This window comes from Scardinius erythrophthalmus (genome assembly GCF_964197995.2).
Source record: "Scardinius erythrophthalmus genome assembly, chromosome: 16".
NCBI classification, from domain to species: domain Eukaryota; kingdom Metazoa; phylum Chordata; class Actinopteri; order Cypriniformes; family Leuciscidae; genus Scardinius; species Scardinius erythrophthalmus.
In genome coordinates, this window is record NC_138236.1 from 12,137,921 (window position 1) to 12,165,152 (window position 27,232).

The 27,232-nt window shown below is 36.9% G+C and overlaps 2 protein-coding genes across 4 annotated transcripts in view; both read left to right on the forward strand.

Annotated features, from left to right (window-relative positions):
* The first annotated feature begins 1,356 nt into the window (after positions 1-1,356).
* serinc2l (serine incorporator 2, like) lies at positions 1,357-13,739 on the forward strand. Of its 3 annotated transcripts, none has more exons than XR_014031815.1 (11): positions 1,357-1,543; positions 4,443-4,604; positions 4,690-4,877; positions 4,993-5,072; positions 5,805-5,942; positions 6,061-6,230; positions 8,719-8,809; positions 9,258-9,408; positions 10,651-10,860; positions 11,559-12,957; positions 13,050-13,739. XR_014031815.1 is itself a non-coding variant. In XM_081388980.1 (10 exons), the coding sequence occupies exons 1-10, from the start codon at positions 1,505-1,507 to the stop codon at positions 11,695-11,697; spliced, it is 1,368 nt and encodes a 455-aa protein (XP_081245106.1). In that variant the 5' UTR covers positions 1,357-1,504; the 3' UTR covers positions 11,698-13,739. The 3 variants fall into 3 exon arrangements, 1 of the variants encoding a protein (XP_081245106.1); XR_014031816.1 differs by having other exon boundaries at positions 11,559-12,945; XM_081388980.1 differs by having other exon boundaries at positions 11,559-13,739.
* An 8,917-nt stretch (positions 13,740-22,656) lies between these two features.
* hivep3b (HIVEP zinc finger 3b) overlaps positions 22,657-27,232 on the forward strand; it is a 66,363-nt gene continuing 61,787 nt past the window's right edge. The window contains exon 1 of the mRNA XM_081389706.1: positions 22,657-22,942. The gene's annotated coding sequence lies outside the window, so the exon portion shown is untranslated. The remainder of the gene's footprint in view (positions 22,943-27,232) is intronic.

Here is a 27,232-nt window from a genome sequence, read left to right on the forward strand (position 1 = left end):
ATTTTATTTAATATATGTTTTTTCTTTAATTGGATTAGGTCGATTCAACAAGTCTGAGAGGTGGGCCCCCAGTGTTTACTTTAAGCACACTCTACAGCAATAAAATATATATTTTTAATCAGCTTAAAATGTCACCATTACCTATTGGATTCTCAAAATGTCTTATATAATTTCCAGTCAGATTTTTTAATTAGTCACTTAATTAAAATGTGTAACCTAAGCTATAAGAGTGAAATATATATCTTATAACCGTATTTTTGTGGATCTAATAAAAACTCATGAAAAAATAAATAAATCATAGATAGGCCTACCCACCATGGCACCACCAAACTGTATGTGTAATATATGGCAAAGCAGGAGCTGGATCCGCCCCTGTCTGTCACTATAAAAAAAAAGAAAAAGAAAAAAAGTTGCTATTACTCATAATTATGTTAATACCATGAAGGATTAAGCTATTATGCTAAATTATGCTTAACTGTTATGGTTCAAAATTGCTGATATTCTGACAGATTCTGACACAAGGTCTGGAATCCATTCTTATCTAAATTCATCCAGATACGCACTCATAAATCCAATAGCATTTTCACTTCAATGCTCACTGCAATGAACAAACACCAATGTAGGTTGATTACTTCGGTTTGTGAAATATCTGACCCAATTCATCAAAATATGTTATCACTTTAATACAGATATCATCAATGGAATAATAAGCTATTTATAGCATTGAATATGATCAAATATATTTAAAAATCAACATCACAAATTCAATTTATTTCAGAATAAAATTATTTTCAAATGCAGACTTTGAACAGATCATCGCCTTTGCTGAGCTCACGATTCAAAATAAAAGTTGTTGAAGTCATCTCAGTATAACATTCATAACTCATGTCACATTAATGTAAATAAGATATCAATTTATTTTATATTACTTTATTATAGGCTGTGTATTTATGGTTATTTACAGCAACATAGGATTTGAAAAATACATAATAATAGACAATGTCATTTAATTAATATGGTAGGACTCAAATTTTAAAGTTAATATAAAGATACCTTACTAGTATGCATATGTAATTAATATGTAAACAATGTAAAAGACAATCATACGTAATATATACATCGTTTAAAATACAATAAACAAACCACTACATAAAAAAATAACACTACACTGAAGCATACATTTATATAAAAATAAAAACGAGTTTATGGGAGAACATATAAATGTAGTAATTTACAAAAATCTTCGATGTTTTTATTATTTAAAAACCTGGAATTATGTATCATCAAACTACTTAAGCACTTAAGATTCACAATTTTAATAATGTATATTAAAAAGAGGAACTTTTATTATGAAATATCATAAGTTGTCAAATGCCAGTTACAATAGCTAGCTTCAAAAACCAGAATCATTTGACCAAATAAGAGAAACACCACATTGTAATTGACTGTCAATTCATCTTCTGAGTTCTGACGGTTTGGAGTTGTTTATTTTTTTTAATACAAAATGGGAGCCTGTATGGCGTTGTGCTCTCTTGCGAGCTGTGTAAGTATTCTGTTTAATTTTGCACGTTTTAGCTAACTGAGCTGCCACTTGACATGACAGCGTCGCTAAATCGTTATCTGAACAGAAAACACAGACTAATATAACTTAGAAAACGTATTGATAAAAAAAAAAAAATTACGTAATGGAAAATGTGTAATTTCGGAGAGCTTTTCGCTGAAAAACATCAACACGGAAGTGTGTTCATATTTGCATTGAGATCTATTATATCAAGTTACGTTACCACATGCCTTCATAACAAAATAACAATGGACGATTAAATGAACCATTCGGTGAGATTTATTCTTCTTGTAGTTTCGATGGGGTTTATTTTATATGATTTGCTCATAGTAGTTCAGGTTATACAGGTTGTCAGAATGACTAATTGGGTTCACCAGTACTTGTAATGTTCAACGCCCATTTTCACAGAATTGAAACTTAGCATACACATTAAGAATTAATTTGCAATTCAATTCAGTTCAATAATAAAAATATATAAAAATGAGGCTCAGATCTGTGTACCTTAACCTTATAGCTGAAAGAAAGGACTTGAAGCTGAAATGTGCTATTAAATAAAAGAGATCTGATAGAATATGTTAGAAAAGCTAGTATCTACATGCATAAAGTACATAAAATATCTGTACATATTGAATTTCCAACATTACTTGAACATTATTAGTGACAATTGGGGGGAAAACTAGGCTGAATTATGACCTGTAGATAGACACTAGTGAGATTTATTTGAATATGTTAACTGACTGAACTGCTGGTTTTAGGATCAGGTTAACAAATGATTCTTTCACTGACATTGATTCTACTAGGCCTACTTGTTGGTACAAACACACACTGCATGACAGCCAAATCTATTCCAAGTACAGCCGAACAATATTCCCAACACTTCATATTATAGTTAGGATGGGTTACTTGTTATGTTTGGGAAAAGCATTGTTTTCATTTGACACTTAATATTTGTAGAAGTAAGACACACTTTTTCATCTGTCCTCAATACAGTCTTCCAGTTCAGTCTAAAAAGTATTTTTTGAGAAATATAGAAATGAGTGGCAATAATGTTTTTTGTAATAATTTTGCTGGGGAGTTGGTGTTCAGTCGACCAACACTTTAAGTATGAGTAACAGTCATGTGTTGAATTTCCTTAATTTAACTTTTATACAATATGCATGACTGGATTTATGAAGGTCAAAGTCTTTAGCAATGATATTCTGACTGTTTCCTGCCTCAATAGAGTAAACAAATCCTTCCTTCTCTGGTCATTTTTATACATTAGGCTATATATATTCATGAATGTCATGAAAAGATGCTTTAAGTTTGCAACAGTCAAAACATGCATTCATTTTATAAAATCCTTCAATCTTTCATACTTTCATGGGGATAATTCATTTAGAATAAAGTAATGTTTATCTGCACATGCTGTGTGAATTGTTTTTGCAGCTGATTCACTAAAGGAATTATTCAGGCTCAAAAATAATTACAAAATCATTCAAACTGACGTTGAAATTTAATTTATATATATATATATATATATATATATATATATATATATATATATATATATATATATATATATATATATATATATATATTCTAAACTGTTTTAATTATTTTAAGTTCTTTCTCGTTTCTTTATTTTAAACTGTTCTTTATTCTAAACTGTTTTAATTATTTTTAGTTCTTTCTTGTTTCTTTATTTTAAACTGTTTTGTATATTCTTATTTCTTCTGATTATTTTTAATAGTATGTAAAGCACTTTGAATTACCGTTGTGTATGAAATGTGCTATATAAATAAACTTGCCTTGCCTATATATATATATATATATATATATATATATATATATATATATATATATATATATATATATATATATATATATATTCATATATATTCCTCATTTTATTTATAAATGAAATCTTAGCAAAGTAACCCTTAAAGTGTCAAAGTGCCTAACACATTATTATTTTGTGGTTGTGTACTTTATTTATTTAGTATCTTTACTTCTAAAGACACAAACATAATCATACAACTTGTGCAAGTATACCAGTAAATGAATTCAATACAATAACTATTTCTATATCTAAAATAACTATTTTTATATCTAAAAACTACTTAAAATACAAGTGTTTTAGTCTACAGTCTGTTTTGAAGTAAAAGTAGTAGGCTAAATTGATCGAAAACAGAATAAATCAAACGACATCACAATAGATTGGTTAGATATACTATAATCGATTGTGATTAATGCTAATGTTTTATATTGATACAAAAAGTTTGGGGTCAGTAGTTTTATTCAGCAAAATTGACTGAAGATAGGCTATTTATAATGTTAAATAAATTACTGTTTCTAATAACTTCTGTTCTTTTGAACGTTCTGTTCAAAGAATCCTAAAAAAGAAATGTGTATCACAGTTTACACGCAAATATAAAGCAGCACAACTGTTTTCAACATTGATAATAATAAGACATGTCTTTTGAGCACCAAATCATCATATTTTAATGATTTCTGAAGGATCATGTGACACTGAAGTAATGATGCTGAAAATTCAGCTTTGCCATCACAGGAAGAAGTTACATTTTAAAAACACATTCAAATAGAAAACAGTTATTATACATTGTAATAATATTTAAAAAATATTACTGTTTTTACTATATATATTTTTTTAAATAAATGCAGCCTTAGTGAGCATAGGAGACTTTCAAAAACGTTTTTAAAAAATCTCACTGACCACAAACTTTAGATTGATAATGTATGTGTACTCTGTAGATAATCTATTTTTAAATGTTTTCCAGATTGTTTGTGATTTCTGGCAAATTGTGGTAATTAATCAATATGCTACCCCATGTTAACTGGTGATATAATTGGTCTTCCTTTTACTCTTTCCATGTTACAGGCCTCATGTTTGTGTGGCTCTGCTCCATGTCTGCTCTGTGGCTGCTGTCCTTCTTCCAACAACTCCACCGTCACCCGGCTGGTCTTCTCTTTCTTCCTCCTGCTGGGGACACTGGTGTCTGTAATCATGATCTTGCCGGGCATGGAGACGCAGCTCCGCAAGGTGGGTCCAACGTCAGTGCGCATTCACTTCATGTGTGCTTTCAATGCATTGTGTTGATTTTCTCTGTTTTTAAATGTTTCTTCAGATTCCTGGCTTTTGTCAAGGGGGGACCACAATACCAGGGATTGACAACCATGTTAACTGTGACGTGATTCTTGGCTACAAATCAGTCTACCGCATGTGCTTTGCTATGGCGTGCTTCTTTTTCCTTTTTTCTGCAATCATGATTCGTGTAAAAAGCAGCAAAGACCCTCGTGCTGCTATTCAGAACGGGTGAGTCTGACTTATACTTTATGACCATTCATTTATTCTGCTATTGATTTTTTTGTAACATTTACTACATGAATTTAAATTAGCTTGATTTTATCATTAAATGCTTTGTCGACAGGTTCTGGTTCTTCAAGTTTCTGATCCTAGTTGGCATCACTGTCGGAGCCTTTTTCATCCCGGATGGCACATTTCATGATGGTACATTTTTGGTTGAACTCTTCCTTTAACAGTACATAATAAAACAATTTTCATATATCCGCGAAGGGAAATGCAATGACAGCATTACAATGATGTTAAGCTCTAAATGCAGCAAAAACATGAAAATGTTATTTTGGGAAGCCAGAAACGCAGGGCTCGATTTCAAGGGATGCAGAAAATGCCTGGTTTTCTCCTGAGAAAAAGTCGATTACTTTTTAATGACTGTTTTGAATGCTCTGAGATGCCTGGGAAAAGATGGGTATTGAAAGTAGAATAGGATGTTATTATTTTTTCATAGCATATTACATTAGCAGGGAGAATGCGTTGTTACTGTCTTGCCAGAATCCTCATGGTGTGGAATTAAAGATGCAGAACATTGTGTTCAGAGATCATTGGTAACTTCCAAAACAAGATCTTGACATTAGTATGCTTCATTGTGAATCTAAGTATGAAACAATGGGCCCTTCAGAGAAGCATGTTTTATTAAGCCTAGTTATAAATAGTTTAAAGAGATAATTCACCCAAAAATGAAAATTCTGTCATCATTTACTCACCATCATTTGAGTAACCTGTATGACTTTCTATCTTCTGCAGAACACAAAAGAAAATATTTTGAGAAATATCCCAGTGTTGTTATTGTTAATTTTTTTTGTCTATATGCTTGCGCATGTACGCGATTTCCACAAGCACAACTGTTTCCAGCTGTTTCCTTTTATTCTTTTTTTATTACAGTTTGGTTCTACTTTGGTATTGTTGGCTCCTTCTTGTTCATCCTGATCCAGCTCATCCTCCTAATTGACTTTGCCCACTCCTGGAATGAGGTGTGGGTTAGGAATGCTGAGGAGGGCAACAACAAATGTTGGTTCTCAGGTACGTAGAGAGCAGATACACAGTAAGACATCATGTTCATCACAATAGGCTTGCAAAGAGGTGTGTCCCAATCTACTCTTTTCCGAGAAAGTAACATGAGACTATATCCTGTCTACAGGTCTGTTGTTCTTCACAATCCTGCATTACGCCCTTGCCTTTGCTGCGATTGTGCTGTTTTATCTATACTACACCAAACCCGACAACTGCGCCGAACACAAGTTCTTTATCAGCTTCAACCTTATTCTCTGCGTCATCATATCTGTGGTTTCCATTCTGCCAAAAGTGCAGGTAAAGTATTAAAGCACATGTCAGAATACTTTTCATTCTGTCTCATTTCTGCTCTACAAAATTCCCTCCACAAAAAAATGTCAAAACATACAAATAAATGCGTCAGAATATGCGATTTTGACTCCTAAATTCTTGTCATGTCATGGACAAGAAACATGTCAGACTACATGTTGCTTCTAAACCAATCATCGCTTGCCGTCTTTATCGACGTGCGTGACGTCATAGAGAAGGCGGAACTAGCGACCGACTTCCGTAAACAAGAGCGTAAACAAACTACTGACGCGGCATGTTATCTTAATGCTAAACATTAAAGCTGCCGTCGGCAAGATTTTTTTTATCATATTCACTGAAACTGACACTATGCTCCGACAAAACAACATAAATCAGCCAGTTTTAGAAAAAAACCCGCGCTTCTACCTCTACCTGGAGCCTGTTATTTGTTTTGCAAAAATCCACCGCTCCCGGTTCTTCTGGTCCAATCAGCGTAGGGCTGTGTGAGATCTGACTGTCAATCACAGTTCGTGCACACGCCACAGATCCCTCCTGGCGCATGTTACAATATCACATGCACACGCCTGAAATTCGCAGGTGTATTGGATTGTACGAAGCGTGATGGCGGAGAGGAAATCTACTAACAAGCTTCCAATTCCTCGGTTAATAACCAGAGCTAGGAGGTCCAAAACAACCAAGGAAAAGAAAATGATGCTTCGATGCTGAAGAGACGGGTGCGTTCACAGAAACTCTGGTGCACACGCACTGACGAGCACGAACTCGATGGGAGGGTGCTCAGTGGTAGTGGGGGAGGGGCATGAGAGTTGTAAACATAAAAAATTTTGGCTAAGTCCCCTCAATCTGCCAGACTTGCCGACTGCAGCTTTAAGTTGCTGAAGTGCCGCTTCGTAGAGCCTCCGCTATCATTCGCCATTTATCTTTATTCACTCGGTCGTGGTAGACACTCGAAACATCATAAAGGCAGGAGTACTGTTGCCATAGATCCACAAACCTTTCCTCCATTGCATGATTCTACCTCGCAGCACCAATACCATCATCTCTCTTTTGTTTCACCATGTTTAAAAGCTGTATACGGAAAAGCATCTGTGCTCCTATTGGTCAACTTCATGCCAACTTCATGCCAACTTCTTCCACAATGAAATGATCGGTTCTTTAGTCTCTACGGCCATTGTCTTTTACGAATCACCACAACATCCTACGTCAAACGGATTGTTCCAAAATTTGGTTGATATCGTATAGTCTGAACCCAGCATAAGGAAGGCTGTATGGTGAAATCAGTGTGTACTTTTGGTAAATGACTAGCCAAAAAAGTCTTTTTAACATTTTGTACTAAAAGAAGTGCTTTTGGATTTTTTTTTTTTTTTTTTTTATGTTTGAGACCCAACCTAAGAGCACCTTCTGGGATTATTTTCATGAGGTCCATTTGGCAAGCAGGGTTCTGTGATGTTTCCCTCAAATTTAAAAACCAAGGCCATTTTAAAGGCCAAGAAAACATATTAAAGTTGACATAACACACAGTTTCTGCCAATCTCATGTTAATCTTGAGGACCTATAGAGTAGTATTACATCCCTCATATCTCGGAAGAGTCTTTAGTTTTATCAGATTTATAAAAGACAGTTACAGCTGTACCGATTCTTTCTGAAAACAGCCGAGCTCCTGGAGACAAGCTGTGCTTGCTGAACAAGCTGAACAAGGTTATCTTTCCCTCACAACCAAAAAAACACTTCTTTGGTGACATTGTTGATGTTTCATGGTCTAAAAACAAAATGACAGCACCGCTGGAGGCTTCCGTAACCCGATCTAAGCACGTTGATGGGCGTTGTTCTTGCTCTGGTTGATGTGTATCACGCGCTCTTCCAGGAGATGTGCCCATACAAGGAATTACACCCTTTATGACGTCATACTGGGCCATACTCGGAAAAAACTTTCCGAAATTTATACGAATCCTTTAGGAGTGTATTTGGCACAGAAATACCAACTTATTTTTTTGAAACTTTTGCCATGTTTAGCATAATCCAACTCTTTACCAGTGTAAACAAGTCAGAATGCATGAGATGGCATTAGACATCCCCTTTAAGATATTAAGCAGCATTAAGACCTTGAATGTGAAGCAACATACAGGAAATGACAAAACCGCTTTAACTAGCTGTTCGAAATATGTAAAATCTTGCCTCAGTACACAAATCCTGACATGAATGCTGATTTATAATGTGCATAAGAAAACAGTCTCTCCGTTGTACTGAAGGTCATCTACTGTTTGCATTAGCCTCCAGCTTTTGTCTTTTAAAGGAAACTTCTTTGTTCCCTTCTTTGCATTCAGAATATCAATGCTGGCCTGCCACAACAGACAAGCTCTCTTCACTGTGAAAATCTGTAGTTTAGATTCTGTAATTTCATACAAGCTTCACTGGTGTTAACCAAATCTGATGTGTACTTAACTAAATATGTTTTTTTTATTTTTGCATGTGTTTGCAGGATGCCTCACCTCAGTCTGGTCTGCTTCAGTCCTCTATTATTACCCTGTACACTATGTATGTCACCTGGTCCGCCATGACCAACAATCCTAGTAAGTCACGCAAGAAAATCTAAAAAAAAATATGTTCTGGGAAAAAATATCTGACTTTGGTCCCTCTTCTCATTTTACGAGCTTTCATTATGAACCTACTCAGGTTGATGCTTTTTTTTTGGTGAGTTTTGTGGTGTCATAATCAGATGCTCAACCTTTATAGCCTCCTTGCCGAATAAAGCCGAAATTACCCGTTAGAATCCAGATTACGAATTTATCCCTCTTTACCTACATTCTGTTATGGTCTAGTATGCATATTATGATCTAGTAAATATACCTATTAGCAATCCAAATAAGCATTACAAAATGTGATTAGCTGACCACTATGGGTGTAGTGTTTAATCACAGTGTTTAGTAGTGAAGTATGTGATTAATTGCCGTAATTATATTATAGTTTGGTTTAGTATGTTCACTTTTAAACCTTTCATTTTTCTGACTCGACCCATAGATCGTGAATGTAACCCTAGTTTGCTCAGCCTGGTGTCCAATATCAGCACAACTGAGGCAATGCCCACAAGCTCCCCTGGGATGGTGCAGTGGTGGGATGCTCAAGGCATTGTGGGATTGGTTATCTTCCTCTTCTGCACCTTTTATGCCAGGTAAATTAAGCAAAAAATGTTTTACATTTTTGCATATTTCACTGAGCTCTTCTTTACTATTAGTATTTGTTATTAAAATGCATAAAGACCATCTACATTTCTACATCAGCTTCTGTAGTTAACTGGTGTTTTCCATGCTGATTTATTGTACACTACAATTTGACATTATAATTAAGCCAGCTGTTTTGATGATTCACTAGTTGCTAATAGTTTAAGAATCTTGAATTGGATGTTCTTTGTTGTCAAAACGCATTGATCATCCTTTTTAATGTTTTAATGAATTAGCCCAGCGTATTAAAGGCTTTTTAGTTTAACCGTGTGAGTGTCTTAGAATATATTTTTTTATGCACCAGAGATGGATTGATTGATTAGTGGTGTCAGATGTGGACACCTGTAGGCAAGGTTCATAATTATCATTTGCCAAGCAGCAAATGTGAGTACAAATTTGCCTTGGCAAGTAAATGTAAAAAAATGCAAGTAAATGCAAAAAAATGTTAGTTAGATGGTAACTTTAACCTTCAACATGTTCAGTGTCATAAATCTGTTATTTGAGTAGTGACTAGAAATGGTGCAGAATCTTAAATATTTTTCAGTTTGTATCAACGTTTATTTAGGTTTTTCAGAATCAGTTCAAACACAGATTTCTGGTTATTTTCATTCAGAATTTTGAGTGGCACTAATATAAACACTATCGTTCAAAAGTTTGGGCTTGGTAATTCTTTTTTTTTTTTTGTGTGTGTGTGCTTGTCAAGGCTGCATTTATATGATCAAAAACACAGTAAAAAAAATATATTGTAAGATATTAATATTCTGAATGATTGTTCTCCATTTTATTATATTTTAATATTACTGATTATGTCACATAATCCTTCAGAAATCATTTTAATATGCTGATTTGGTGCTATGGTAACATTTCTTCTAATTATCCAAGTTGAAAAGAGTTGTGCTGCTAAAAAAATTTTTTTTAGAAACCATATTAAAAGCAAATTCTGGATTAATTTATTAATAGAAAGTTCAAAAGAACAGCATTTATTTGAAAAGGATTAATTTCTTTCAAAAAGTATAACACTATATGGCATAAATGTTTTTTATATTAATTTTTTTATATTTCACCACATCAGAAAAACTTCCTCTCTCTCTTTAAACTCTCCCCCCAATCTAGCTTATCAACAAATAAATATTAATGTGAGGGAAGGGAACATCATTATCATGCTATTGTCCATGTGTATGTTCTCTTTTCAGCATTCGTTCGTCCAGTAACGCTCAGGTGAACAGGCTGATGCAGACAGAGGAGGGAAAGGGCTCTGTGGGAGGAGAGGAGATTGGTGAAGATGGTCTGCGGCGAGTTGTGGATAACGAAGAGGAAGGCGTCACATACAACTACTCCTTTTTCCACTTCCACCTCTTTCTGGCCTCCCTCTACATCATGATGACTCTCACCAACTGGTACAAGTAAGTGTTCGTCCTTTAACTTTTTTATTCTGGAGTGAGTTCATCTTTTTATTTATATTTATATTATATATATATATATATATATATATATATATATATATATATATATACTCACCTAAATGATTATTAGGAACACCTATTCAATTTCTCATTAATGCAATTATCTAATCAACCAATCACATGGCAGTTGCTTCAATGCATTTAGGGGTGTGGTCCTGGTCAAGACAATCTCCTGAACTCCAAACTGAATGTCAGAATGGGAAAGAAAGGTGATTTAAGCAATTTTGAGCGTGGCATGGTTGTTGGTGCCAGACGGGCCGGTCTGAGTGTTTCACAATCTGCTCAGTTACTGGGATTTTCACGCACAACCATTTCTAGGGTTTACAAAGAATGGTGTTCCTAATAATCCTTTAGGTGAGTGTATATATATATGAAGATATAGTGTAATAAAAAAAAAAAACATCCTATTATAGTTTAAAGGTATAGTTCACCTAAAAATGGAAATTGTCAATATTTACTCATCGTGTCATCCTATACCTTTAGTCTTTGGTGGAACACATGTTCCATGTACTAGTCATTATTTCATGCAGTTACAATGAATAGAACAGAACTGCATTATAAATTGGCTCAGGTCTAAATACTGTTTTTTTTTTTTTTTTTTTTTTTTTTTTTTGCCTTTCCCTTACATCCATCTTTAGACCTGATATAACCACTCAGGTCATGCAGAGCACTATGCCTGCAGTGTGGGTGAAGATCTGCTCCAGCTGGCTGAGTCTGGGGCTCTACCTGTGGACGCTTGTGGCTCCTCTCATATTCTCCAATCGAGACTTCAACTGAGCTTGAGTGGGTGAGACTCGCTCACCCCTTCAAACTGTCTGTGTTTGTGTTGTGTTCGAAATATTACAATCCCAAAAAGCGTTAAATAGCATGATTGAAATCAATTCAAATCTGAAACAGACCATTCGTGACTAGTATCATAAGGCTAATAGGTACTTACAACTTTATAAAATTGCATGGACAAAAACAAAAGTATTTGATTCCGTGACGTATTAAAAAAAAAAAGTACAAAAATGACACTTCAGTAACTTGACACGACACATGAGGATTACTGCTGTTCAGAAAGTTGCCATTCATCATTAGATTTCCTATCTGACTTTGGGTGCTTCTCAGTACTTTCATTGAGGCTTGACACCTGATGCACACCAGTTTTTGTCCCAACCATGATAGATACGTGAAGGAAATGGTTTATATAAATTTTGTTGCTTCTACTGTGTTGGCGATACCCTCAATCATTCACTTCTCATGATCCTTAAGGGTTATTTCGCAGTCATTTCAAACACAATATTGCTATAAGTGTGTTTTATAAAGTAAAAAAAAAGTGCTAGTTTATTTTGTATTGCATTAAGGAAACAGCACTACTCGTCAGTTTAACAGGTGTATGCTACTCAAATCTGACGCCACACATTTCCAGTGCAACAAATAAACTCAATAACTATCCTAAAGATGTAGTGGTCAGCCACGAATACTAATATGCATAATACTGCTGCTAGAAACCTACTCTACCTGAAGAGGAAACCTTTTTTACAGTGATAGCATTTCAACATCAGGGTCTTCTTCAATGCATTGTACAATAGACTCTCTGTAATATACAATTTCACTCTGATTTAGCGCATTTTTTCTCAAGTAACTGGGAGAGAGGATCGTGGGGAACCCACGTGCACTGAGGGGCTGGAACAGGGGATTGTTTTCACTCCAGGTCCTCTGTAGAGCCCCTAAAACGTGTGCATCCAGGAGATAAGCCCAATATGACACACCCTTCCCCAGTACAGCTTACTACACCATACTCCACCGTGACGTCACACACGCTGACCAGGGTCTTCAGCACTTTCATGAACTACAGGCTGTGCTGTAATATAGCTCACTGATTCAAATTAATATAATATGGTGCTGCCAACCCATCAGAGCCTCATGTTAGCATATCTAGCTTGTCATTTGGCAGAATGCTTAAGTAAAATGTACTTTAGTGTGGCAATAGGTAATTTAGTGTGGGAAAAAAATTAAATAGCACTTACATATAAATGAACAGTTCAGGGGTGCGTTTCCCGAAAGCATCGTTGGCCAACTATGGTCGCAAGTTCATCGCAATGCCCATTGAACTCTATTGGTAACGACGGAACTTGCGACCATAGTTGGCCAACGATGCTTTCGGGAAACGCACCCCAGGGCTGGTTAATATGTTAATAATTTCTGTATTTAATGGGTAGATGTTGTTCCCGAAAATTGATTTGTTAAGCTTTCTGCCTGTGACACTACACTTTTTTTTTTTTTTTTATGACTAAAATACTTATTTTTGTTATTATTTGTTCTTGTAAGCACATGCTGGAGTTAAATTACATAAGATTTTGTGGACAAAAATGGTTAAAATTTAGTTAAACATTGTGTGTTATGAAAGCAAAATAAGAAATTTACTAACTAAGTATTGTAGGTGTGTCTGCCTCAAGTCATTCGGTATTGCTCGTGCTATGCTTGTGACATTGGAAGAAACTGATTGTGAAGTATGTAGTGTGTATATATAAAGTATATTTGACCTTTTTCCAAAGTAACAGTTTAACACAAGCATGATGGTTCATCTGTAGTCTATTATTAGGAGCAACATACAAGATTAGTAATTCTCCATGTGCCTTCAGCGATTACCCGTCTTATCAAAAGCGACCAGGTTTATTTCAGACCTGTGGAGAAGTGCCTTTGCTGTTTTATAACATTTCATTTTCATACAATATTGCCCTTTCAGTTTTTTCTGTGAATGTACTATTTTAGTGATCTGGTGTTGTTTGATTAGTGTGTATGCTGTATATATTTCAATAAACTCATATAATGGGTTGGTTTGCCAGAGTCGAATCTTGTAACCGTATTGATCTGACTGATAATTTACTATCAAAATTAGAAGTCATGATTTTTGGATGTGGAATTTGTCAGATTATTGATTGAAGTTTGTTCAGGGCTCAACAAATATATAAATAATATGAAATAATAAATAAACAAATATTTTTTCCCTACAGGCCCCACCACATAAGTGTTTATTATTATTATTATAGTATTTGCTAGATGCCCTTTTCACAAGATGTAAAATAAGTCAGAGTGTGTATGTGAAGTTTTAGCTCAAAATACCCCAGAGATATTTTTATATAGCATGTTAAAATTGTCACTTTTTGAGGGTGAGCAAAAACGCACCGTTTTTTTTGTCTGTCCTTTTAAATGCAAATGAGCTGCTGCTCCCGGCACAGAAGGCGGAGCTTCAACAGCTTGTGTCCTTAGCAGCTTCGATTACCTTACACAGACATGCACTGAAAATTTCAAACACTTTTAGCCTTTTATGTTCAAAACGGAGTCAGACAATGATGGAGAGACTCAAGAGGAAGTGACGACACGTAGAATGCAACGGGACATTTCTGAATGGTTAGTTGATGAATTTAGGTAGCTATAGTTATCTTCTAGTCATTGATTAGCATATTCTGTCATGATAATCTTTAAACCGCGTTCCTGGGGAGGGGTTTATGTAAATTTTAGGGATAGTGATGTCACTAACCCGGGAGGAATGTCATGTAGTCCCTACCAGCCGTTTGTTGTAGTCCATAAAAAGCCATTTCTTTTAAAGAAAATATCTCACTTTGCTTTGAACTTTGAGCGTTGTAACTTTGCAGATGTTGTTTATGCTCAAACAGCAACATTACACACTAACTAAAGTTAGAAAAGTTAAATCATAATCAACCACCCCTTTAAACATCAAAACATTGCTGACCATTTAAATCAAGTCTCATAGAACAAAATGAGAAGGTTATATTTTTATTTGCTGTCTGCCCACCAGGTGGAACTGATGTGCTGCTGATTTTATCTCTAAATCATGGGGAACATGCATTTCTCAATACTGATGGCCATCACTCTTCAAACAATGTGCCTTTTAATTACTCGATTCTACTCCAGTTTTGCAATTTCATGTCAGCAGGTTTTCATAGTTTTCAAATGACACATTGTCAGAGGTAAAAACAATAATTAAATCAGTAAATGAATCTTTTAAGTGCCGGGTTTCCTCATTCTCCATCCATGTTTATGCTTTTTTCGTTTACCCAATTTAGTCCCAGTGCCCCAAACTGGCCTCACTGACCATAAAACCCTCTTCGAGTTACAAGCAATTATCATGCTCACAACTGTGTAGCCTTTGGCAGCATTAGCAGCAAAAAAAGTTACTTCACTATTGCCAGAGAAAACTACGAAAAACAGGTCAAAAACTCTGTTTCAAAAGCAGCGATACCAAAAGGGAACGTGTTTCGTAAATTCCTCTCAGTGCTGGAGATGTTATGAGTGGCTTGTGGATAAGGAAGGTATTGAATGTTAAGTGCTTTTGGGCCCTGAAAATCAGGCCCCTCTTCTCAAATGTGGTTTATCAGTTGGCAGCTTGACTAAGCATAGATAATGCCTGCTTATGCAATAGTGTTTTGCTAATAGTGTTAGTATGTTTCTGCACACTTGTGTAACACTAGCGCAGCAGAAAGACGGCTGAGGTCTGTATCTGTAGGTCAGGGTTCCATGACTCTCTGTGGTTTTCCTTTAGAACCAGGTGGGTGTGTTACAAACCCATGAGTCGACGTCAAGAGCTCAGCAGTACTTTATTTCCCTCTGTGGGCAGGCTATGGGGTGTTTCATGTGGTTTTATGAGAGCATTGAAGTTTAAACATTGAATGGCATATACTCTGAAATATTTATGAATGTTTCCAATTGATATTTAATGCAATCTTTAGGATTTGCCTTGCTCTTAACCCAAGGTCTAGTACACTAGCTAATGGTGTGTAAGATTTTCTGGCATCAGTTGTTCTTAAAGAGAGGAAAATAAGTGCATACTATATGGCTATATAACCTGCATTTGGAGCAAAATTTACTTTCTTAATATATGTTCTTGGTCTTATTGTGTATATATCATTGTATATATCAAAAACGTCATTTTTAATTAAAAAAAGCAATTTACTGTACTACTGTACTTTGCTTTTCTGCTATGAAAGTTGCAGGCAGAGAAAATAATGTTAAAGCCACAAAGTCTACGCCCATATAGGTTTTTCAACCAGGGGTCCATGAAGGAGAACTTATGTTATAAAACATTAAATTTTCTTAAAGAAGTATTAAAATTTTAGCTATTTGGATGAACATTAACTAATGAATTGACTGCAAACTTGCATTTGGATCTCAAATCTCAATCCGAGTCCAAGAGTCCAATGATGAAACATTGAAAGAACTAGTTATTCAACCCGAACCTCCATCGCAAGGACAACTCGAGCAGGACGTTTCTCAGTGATACACTACTCTGTTTGAGGTACATTATGAGATGTTGCAACTGTAATTCCTCACCATCAGCATTAGCAAGTGCATGTCCATCAACAAACTGATTATTTTACTTGTACTCATTTATTTACAGAGTATTTTTCTAATTTATTGTGGTGAACATGTGGAAACTGTATCAATAACAGTGCATATACATTAGCCGAGCTCTAGCGTGAATGACTGATGAAACATAAACGTTGGTAAAAACAAATCTCGCTCCATGCTTAATCTTTCCTCAGAGTAGTGAGAACGACATACAATCTGCATTAATAGACACCGTTTTAGGTAATATTGGCCCACAACTGATTAGCAGAAGTATTAATAATGTTAGTTAACCAGTTAGCAGGAGACCAACACAATGTAAAACTCAAAACTAAGTATTTTGAACACCATCTTTCAAGAGCAAGCGGTTTGCGAATCCTACATTGAAAGTTTGAGATTTGAGAAGCAGTCGTCATAAAATAAAGGGAACACAGCAAAAGTTTAGGATTATACTGCTGTGGTATCGTGGTAAAGATGAATTTTAACCACTGATTCTTCACATGCTCGTCCTTGAGCAGTGAAAAAAACTGGCTTTACCTTCACATTGTAGAGCACAGCGTCTTATCGACATGATGCTATCCAGTATCCACAGGAATCAGCTGCAGGTTTGAGGCTGAAGTTATCCCTGGTGTCTGCGCGCGCAATAAGTGGGCGGGCAATATGCTAATGTTTCGTCTTGACATCACAACGAAACAGCTTATGACTCGTTTGACTCGGAGTCGACTCTTACTTTTGAAAGACAATAACTTTGTATATGGTGCACTTTTAGATTTAAAACTTTGCAGGATGTTTTCATTCACTTAGAGCTATATTACTCACAACATGAAAGGGGGCACTTTATAAAAAATCTTATGAACAGTCATTACCAAAGTCAAATGAGTGGTGGGTCTATTTTCATTAGACTTTAAATTAACTACAGAGAGATAGAGGATTGAAATGGCTATATTTTACCAACACTAGCAGCCAATGAGGAGAGACGATAATGACTCTGATGTTGAGTAATAAAGACAGAGAGCTAATGTGTGTTTGCAGAGATAAAGCTTCCTAATTAGCGATGAGATATTGACTGAACATGCTGTACGTTACTCTTGATCCACATAGCTGCTGTGTCACAGAACTCTCTCTCTCAGTTTGGCTACCGGAATGTACAGTTGATTTTGGCTGCTGTAGTGGAGTATAATATTTCACATTGTCTTTGTCCTCATTTTTAATCAGGTCTGTCTCATAGCTGCTGCCAGAAACCTTTGGTTTGTTCTTGTTAGAGTCCAGCATTTTGGGACTCTGCCTAGAATGAAACAGAGGTTCTAAGAACAATGAACCTTGTGCCAACTCAAAACCGCATGAAAACATGGTTGGAGAAAAATAAATGTGTCAGGGAGGGTATGTGTGTCTCTCCATAATTTTCAAATGGAGCTTTGCAGCTGTCTTTCTCCATGCCAGACTAAAACAAACATGGTATAAGATGAAATCAGATTAAGCATTATTTTACTACGAAAATGATGAATATTTTCATCACTTTAATGTCACAATAATGCCCTAAAATGAAATTCTGCAGGGGAAAAAACTGCTTAAGCTGTTTTGCTGGTCATAGTTATAAAAGCCTCTCAACTCGTAAAAAATATCTCACAACATTACTGTTTTTATTATATTTTTGATCAAATAAATTCAGCCTTGGTGAGTATAAGAGACTTTTAAAAACTCTTACTGTCCCCAAATGTGCATGTCTTTCATGTTTTCTTTAGTAATTATGTTAACCAACTGGTATACTGTATTTGATGGTTTTAGTGGTTTTTAGTTTTGGGCACCAGTGTAAACTACCTAAAACCAGCAAACCACGCTGTTTATTCACCAGGGTCTGTATAATGCAGTGTTCCTCCCTGAAGTCTACAGTAATGTGTTCTCACTGTATCATTTCCCAGCCCACTCTTCATCTAAAGGCTTGTTTTGTTCTCTCGGAGTTGCGCACACACACACACTATCTCATTGCTATATGAGAAACAAACTTTGGAAGAAGCATAAAAGAAAAATAACTCTCCTCATCAATTCATATAAACTACTTACTCCTGTCTGGAAACTCTCCCTCTCTGGCAGGCTCGCCTAACAATGAACAAGAGAGAGAGACACATCAACAAAATGATCTCACTCCCTCAGCACCAACACACACACACACTGACTCAGCAGTGCTGCAGGATGTTCTGTCTCTGCTTTGACCCTCTCTGCTCCTGAGTTCCCAGAGCCAGACTGGTAAGTGTATCTCCAGGGAACCCTTTAACCTAATATGAAATCACAATGCTGATACTCAACCTGCTGTCAATGGGATGTGATGTCCAGATGTGCATTTCAACAACAACAGTTGTGCTGAAGAAATTCTGCATCAGTTACTCATTGCCTGCATCATTAAAATGGTATATTTCAAGTTTTCAGGGACCAAGAAAAAAAATCTACCCATCCATCCATCTAAAATTGTATCTTTCAAGTCTTCAGGGACCAAAAAAAAAAAAAACCTGTACTGTAAACATATTTACACACCTAGTAAACTCATTAGTCAGTTTTTTTTTTGTCTAAGTGTGTGGTTTACACCAGGATAAGCTGCAGTTTGGCCCATTGATTGGCTTTGCGAGACTACTGTGTTCCTAACATGCTCGTGGAATTGTGCCACAAGCCCTAAAGAAGTTTAAAAAACAGTCATTTTAGTTAATGGGAGTTCCTGTTTTATGTGACCATTTGAGAGTCTGCAAAACCAGCTTTAACGTTTTGAGAGAAAAAATCATATTCAGAGCAACTGTACTCGATTTGCAGGCGCTGCTCTTATAGTGAAATGACTGAAAGCAGCTGTCAGAGGTGTAATTGCATTTTAAGTGTAAAACCCTAGCACATTGGATTACACTGCAGTATGGAGCAAAGCTAATTGAGTTTTGGTCCTGCTGGCACATGTGTGCTGGAAACATTTACCCAACATTACCACCCCATTAGACTCCACAAGGCCCAGAGTCTGGAAGTCGAGTGGCAGAGGGTTGCGATGCCTTACTGCCCGGTTGGGTTTATCTGCTCTGAAGCCCAGGAGCAAGAAACCGCTTCTAGCTTTTGCTGCTCTATGCAAAAATACTACATTAATTATCCACATGGGCATGAGACGAGAGGAAACTTATGAGGGAATAAAAAGGTCATAGATGAAAACACCAGATAATCTGTGTAGTTCCTCGCTGTCAAGCCCAAACAGAATCTGCACCCAAATAAAATTACAGATTTCATTCACTAAACATTCCCCACTTGCATGTGTTCATTCAATATTTTGATTATATGGCTATATAAGATATTTATCACCTCCATATAACACATTTTACCATGTTTAAATCCATGAAGATCTTCCTCCACCATCAGATTTCATCTCAGATTTAATCTTTGTCCACCATTATGGAATGTATTTGAAAACATGAGCTCCATGTAATGGGGGAAGGATCAGATGTACGTGGTAGTGGAAGTAACCGAAAAATCCGATATTACAAGGGTGATGGTGCACATTGCCAACAGAGTGAGATATATTTCAACCTATTGATTTTACTCTGGGCTATTATATTGCATGTGTATCAAGATCATACATATACAGTATGAGGATCCCATATCCCTTACAAAAATGAAATACCATGCTGGTATAAATGTTGTTATTGTTAACTAAATAAAATAATTTCCATAAACTGAAATGAAGCTCAAATAAAAGTAAAATAAATGAAAAATGTCATCTTAAAAAAGTACTACAATTAAACTGAAATAAAATTTAAAGTTAAATAAAAAAACTGGTGATTTAAAGTTGGCATGAAATGGAAGCTCCAATTTCTTTTCTTCCCTATTGTGCCGTATATCCGAGTGAAACAAACAACAAAATATGAATGGCAGGACTTGATTTTGTTCATCGGGAATTGATTGGATCATTGGATAATCGTGGTTTGCGACTGCTGTGACAGGTTGTCCCGCCCTCGTGCCAAAAAAATTTAAATAAATAATTAATCAGAGAAGAGACAAGAAGAGGAAGGGGAAGATATTTTGAGTAAAGATTATAAGGGCACATTATAAATTATGTGCACAGAACATTTTATACTAAATACTGCAACATTCCATTATGGAACAAGAATTGTCCATTTTGATTTCATGGTGACTTTAAACCTGGAAATGAACAGAAAGTTTTGGATTAACCAAATATAATATATTTTACATTACACTCCTGCATCATCTCCGACTCTCTTTGTGTTCCTGCAGCAGGCGGCATTGTTTCTCTCTGTCTCACTCTCTACGTCTCTGTCTCTCGCTCTCTCGCTCTCTCCCTATCTTTGGCAGGCTGCTGTATGCCATGCACAGGCGCAGCCCGGCTCTGTGGGGAGGCTGATCTAGTTATATAACAGTCGGTGCAGCCGTTGTCTGCTGGAAGACGAGCATGCAGGCATCCCTGTTACATAATCCTGTTAGGATCATATTGTCACACTGTGGAGCATTCACAACGCAGTGTCCTTGCTACTGTGCTTCCCTCTCTCTCTCTCTTTCTCTCTCTCTCTCTCTCCCTCTCTCTCTCTATCGGGAAAGAAAACCCAACAAAAGTGTGTTCCAATGCAGTTCAAAGAGCGTGAACTTTGCGATCACGGTTAACCCAATCAAAACAAACCTCTCTGCATGGCCTAAACCCCCAACCACTCGACCGTCACGCACCTCACAGCCACATGCAGTCAGGTGTCCTGTTTGACTCAGCCGAGGACGGCGGCTGTCATGACGATGGAGCCAGCAACCGTCTCGTTCTCCACAGGGAGTCTGAACGACAGTGGCGTCCAGTGATGGGATCAGGCAGCTGTAGGCTATGACTCATCACCTAAATGCCAGGTGAACTTTACCAGACACGGAAGAGTCTACAGTGGTCCATCTAAGCCTTCTAAATACACAGCGTTGACCCCACAGAGAAGGTGAGAGTCTCACCTTATCTCTTTGCTAATTTTAGAGCCAACTCGTTGACCTATTCAACAGCAAGACACCGTTGCGCATTACGGTGGGAAAATGAACAATAGCACACTGGTTTTGTCACGCAATGTTGCTCTAATCGACCCCACTGTGACCTTCTTGCACATTCAAGTTTTTCTCAGTTTCTCAAGCACCGCTCTTCAGCTTCCTTAAGAGTAATTTGATTCTTGTAAAATAAATATAAAAAAAAGCATAATAACAGGTTGGAGGCCCAGCAGGCGTGGAGTTTGGTAAGCTATATTTATGCCCAGTAATTAAACTGTCCTTCGGGTATCGACCCAGCACTGCATTTGCATCTGTTAAACAAAGCATTCCTTTGTCAACCGTTTGTCATATGGTAGTCAGGGGGACTGTGTTTAGATTCATAAGAGTGTCACGAACACTAGTATATTCAGAAACAAACAACACAATAGATAGAACTCAACTTACATGGTCTGTGAATTTTTGAAGGTTGTGAGCAAGTCTGCGGCCATTGTTAAAAGGTGGGCCAGTTAGGAAATAATCTGATTGGAAATATAAACCCAACAGGGAAAGGCATGAATCAATGAATCAATCAATTCCCAGCAGAACTGGTACAACTTTAAGCTTTTTAGGGCTTCTGGAAATTTAATGGGAAACAAAGAGCATAAGTGATAGTTTACTCGTCGGGTTTGGTTTATAATATACTAAGGAATAACCACACTTTTCTTGGGAGTTTAGTAATGTTTTTTACTGAACATTATGATTTACTTTTCCTCCATGCTCCTGGGAAAGAGTAAAATGAATTAAAGTCCACGCTGATGGTTAACCCCACTAATAGTCCTCATGTGGGCCATGCTATCATTAGTGCAACTGAGAAGCTTCAGTTCTGCTAAAGAGTACAACTGAGTCAGGGAATTGTGGGAATTGTGCTGACATAAGCAACCCAGTATGCATCCCCCAGATGGGCCTGCTCGTGAAACACTTGCTCTGGATGTGTTAAGGGGTTCTCACCCTAATATTCCATTAAATATTTTGGTTTGGTTATGATGACTGTTACAAATATCAGTTTAACTGATAATTATACATGTGCAGGCTACCTAGGGCCAATGTAAAGGAATACTTCGACCCCACACTTTTTCCCCATACAATACGGTTCTGATGACAGAATTTGGGTGAACTATCCCTGTAAAAACATATGTAAAAGTATTGATTGGTTGTAAAATGATCTACACACAACAAGTTTTGCAGGGTCCCCTTGAAATGAAGAATACCGGGACAAGGAATTTTTGGAATGTTCCATGACGTCACCTCACAATCCTGACAGTGAGGAGGGAGCTAAAAATTAAGGTACTTCTTCGGCCAATAGGCGACGCGGGAGGATACTACCTCATGATTATTAATCACCCTGAGAACTGCGAGAGCATGGGAAGGGGGCGGGGCCCTCGAGGCGTCGCGTGCAGGGTGGTGCGGTGTGAACTGTTTGCGTTGCGCGACACTGTGGCTGTTGTTGTTGCCCTGATCAGCTGAACGCATGATTGCGCTTCCAGTTTGACAAGCAGGAGGGGAAGCCCTGTTGGCTCGCGAGCGTCCAAATAACGCAGAGAGAGGCGTCAGCAGCGATTCCGTTTGACAAGCGATGGGATGCGGACCACGGCACGCTGCCCTGGAGAGTAAATGGCTACATCAACGTCGCCAACAGCTGTGTCAGGTATGGTCTTGCCGCGTGTAAATGTTTTTATGTTTCTACATGTATGTCTTATTCGATAAAGAAGATTGATTTTGGTGAATTAGTAAGCAAATATTTTTCTTTGAAGTCTTGATTCGGCACAAATAATATTTTATGAAGTCTTTTAGTAAAACTAGACATGGCTTTTTGCCGAAATCACTGTCTTAAGTTGACAGCGTACAAGCTAATGAACTTTTCATACGTAAAAAATGAAGACTGACTTTTTGTAAACGATGCGGAACAATACGAGTCAAATTAGCTGTCTTGTTTGTTCAAGCAAGTTGAGAAATGTAGCGCGAACTCACATTTCAGTCTATGGTTTTGTCCCGACGGTCAGCCAAGAATAACGTTTTGCTACAGTGCATTAGTGTAACATGGCAAACCTCATAACGCAGGAATCTGACTCTCTCTCCTAATTCTTGGAAATGACAGAACAGAGACGGAGTTCCCCCGTGTGTGTGGTAGGCTATACAGGGATCACTGGACATTTGCTCATAGAGTGAGAAACCGCACTTAAAGGGCTAGTTCATTCCAAAACTGAAAATTGTTATTCACTTTCGTGTTTTGTCAAACTCACACGACTTTCGTGGAACACAAAAGGCGATTTCCACTTTCAGTCACCGTTCATGTCACCTTTTTTTCATGCAGTGAAAATGAGTGTCATTGTTCCTCAACATATCCTGTTGGAAGCCATGAAGTCATACACAGGGTTGGAACAGCATTTTTAGAAGAACTAAGCTAATTTCCTTATATATATATATATATATATATATATATATATATATATATATATATATATATATATATTTTAGATAGCTTTTAAGGAAGTCCAACATTTAAGATGTTAAATTAAGGTATACTGAAAATCTCTGAAAAGAGTTCTTTTCATTGAAAATAACTGGTTCTAAAGAACAATTCTTTACCTGATCTGCTTTCAGGAACTACTCTTTAAAAATCTTTTTTGAGCTTAGTCGGCATGAAATGAAAATTCACCCTGTTTTTTTTTTTTTTTTCTAAATGCATGTAATGACAGGTGACATAATGCAGGACTTTTCCAATCATTCAGTCCGCTTAAACTCCGCCCCTCCAAGCTCACATTTATCTTCCTCCACTTTTGATTTCACATTCCACATCACATCACGTCCACATGTCAAAATCCAATCAACAACTGATGCATAGGTCCCCCGCCCTACATTTTTTAAATTTCATAATAATCAGTTTCATCGCGACTTTAAAGGTCCCATGACATGAAATTTTCACTTTCTGAGGTTTTTTAACATTAATATGAGTTCCCCTAGCCTGTATATGGTCCCCAAGTTTCTAGAAATTTCAATCGGTGTAAATCGAGCTTTTGCTATCTTTCTCTGCCTTTGAGAAAATGGAGGCTCATACGCGCTGATCTTGAATCTCCTCCTTATGACGTTATAAGGAGGAATGTTACCTCCCCTTTCTCTGCTTTGCCCGCCCAGAGAATATTTTCCGCCCATGAGAAAATGAGCTAGGAAGTAGGAACGCACGCGCGCGATTTTAGTTTGTCCACGAGAGATATCATGGCTTTTGAGCGAGCGAAGCATAACAATTGCTCAATAATTGGATGTAACGTTACAAATGAACACCGAAGGGTTTATACAGAGCTGGGCTTGCTGAACGTCTGAAACTAAAGTCTGGATCACTCTCTTTGGCTCAGCTACACAACTCGGACAAGTAAGTCAACTAATGACATATAAGTGTGTTGCTTTACTGTTTATGGTTACCTAGACTGTTACACGTAGAATGTGGCTGTCACATTAGCTATGCAGTTTATGTGTGTGAATACACACACTGTAACGTGAGTGTTGTACACTTCTTTGTTATTTCTTTGGAAAATCATTTCTTTCTTCACTTCTTTGGATAACCGTTTTCCTGTTGGTTATACGGCGCGCGCGATATCCGCATTTCAAGATCGCAGCTAGAGCTTGATGATGTAATTGTAATAAGATAAATTACAGATGTTACAGATCTCTCATGAAAAGGCAACAGTAGGTTAGCGTTAGCTACATGATAATAACTGTAAACCATCCGAATAAAGTACCGTATCCAGACATAATATTTTAAACTAACCATTCGGAAACGTCCTGCTGGAGCTGCTGAGTTGTTGCTTCTCCATCCGGATCAGATTCTGGGTCAAACTGAAATGCTTGAACGACTGCGTGTCTTCGTGCCATTGCTATATCCAACGTTAACATGCACGGACCGGTACCGTTGCGCAAGATGGTCAAGGCCACACCCACCCTCCACCTTGCGCCGCCTTTCTCCTCCTCATTAGTATTTAAAGCTACAGACACCGAAACGGCCTGTCTGAAGGAAGCTCATTCTTGGACTGGCTTACAGTGGCTATAATTCTGCACCGAGGCTGAATTTTTGGAAAGAGATTTCAGATACAGTACTAGGAACCACTAAGGCCTATATTAAAGCCTACAAAAAGTAGCATGTCATGGGACCTTTAACATCAACATTGGTTTAAAAACTAGTGTTATACTCTGGGAGGTTTGCTTATGAAATTTATAATAATTAACTAGCCTACATATTTTTGTTATGATAATTTTTCATATTACAATCATATGATCACAGTCATCAGTCGTCAACCACAGGCACTAGGTGATTCTTATCCGCCGTGAGAGACATGACTTTGTTCTAAACCATTCGAATCATAAATTTGCTGGTGTCAATGTTATCATGCATTTGAAAAGTGTTTGTGTTTCACACTGTTGTTATCGACTATTTGATTCAGGCTAGTTTTGTTTGGAGTTAAGTTTCCATCATCTCAAGTAACATGAAAAATTTGGCTTTGTTTGCCTCAGACACAGTTGGCTAGAGCTAGTGTCTTTTAATGCAGTGTGTGGTGGTGAGGAGGGAGAGCTTAATGATGAATGATGAATTATTTTTGAGTGTATCAGCACAAAGCGGAGAACTGTGCGAATGAGACATGTTGTTGCTTGAACTAAGCGGCAACAGTGCTTGAGCAGAATGTGAATGGAGGAATGGTATTGGCCTTTTTTATTTATCACAATGTCACAATTGTTTGATTAGGCTATATCATAAGCAACACCTTTGTAAAGAGAGACAGTTTGTATCTCTGATACTCAGGATTTTTTTGCGAGTTCCGAATTTGGAGTTCCACTGCAGACTGCATTTAAGAATCAATCTTTTTAGAATGAGAAAAATCAGCTTCAGTCTTCCATAAATGGACTAGAGAGATTAAATTACTCATTGTTTCCAAATGGCACTTTATGCAGTGCATTGTGTTAGACCATTTTTCATTTTCATTTCGAATACTTGTTTGCAATTTGGAATTTTATATTTAAGTGACTTTTTGGCAACAGTGACGATGTGTTGCTAGCTGATGTGATGTGAAAATGTATAAAACTTAGAGTTCACCCATAAAATTACAGTTTATTTACTCTCCCAATGTCATTCCTTTTCCTGTGGAGTACTTGTGGATTTATGAAAGTCTTTATGGTTGTTTTCAATAATGATAATAATAAAAAAACAGCGCAGAATGACCAAGATTTGTAAACAAGTCATTGAGTAACTGCATCAGAAATTGCATACTAGTAGGTTCTTATTATATGTATCTCATATAGGCCTATGCAAGGGCGTAGATTTGGTTTGAACATTGGGGGGGTTGAAGTTTGGGTCTGCATATTTTTCATGTGATCATGGTATAAATATTGGGGGGGTTGTAATGCATAGATTTAAATATTGGGGGGGGGGGGTTATCTCCCCCCCAACCCCCAACAAATTACGCCCCTGGGCCTATGTATCTTATCTTATATATGTAGTATGCATATAATACGGAAGTACAACATTCATCATGTTGTCATTGTCTTTTGACCTACCAGCGTCAGTTTTGTCGCTTCACAAACATTGGATGCGCACTTCAGAATCTTGATGGAAGAAGTAGGTAATCTGGGTACTTTTTGCCTTCTCTGAATTCAGACATGCAATTCTTTTCACATAGGCCTACTGTTTTTTTTTACTAGGGAAGTATTCCTAGTTGCATATTCGGATGCTCTGATGCAGCTAGTCTGATTCAAGAATAAATAGTTCAGCCTGATTTGTTGAAAAGAACTGACTCAAAACTGAAACTGCATCTGAAATGGCATACTTCGCTACTATATAGTAGGCTAAAAACAGTATGTAACAAAAGAAGTATGTTTAACTTTAAACTGTTGCTGGTTAAGCTCCATCTACACACAGAATAGAATCACCATCTTTTAAGCCACTACATCA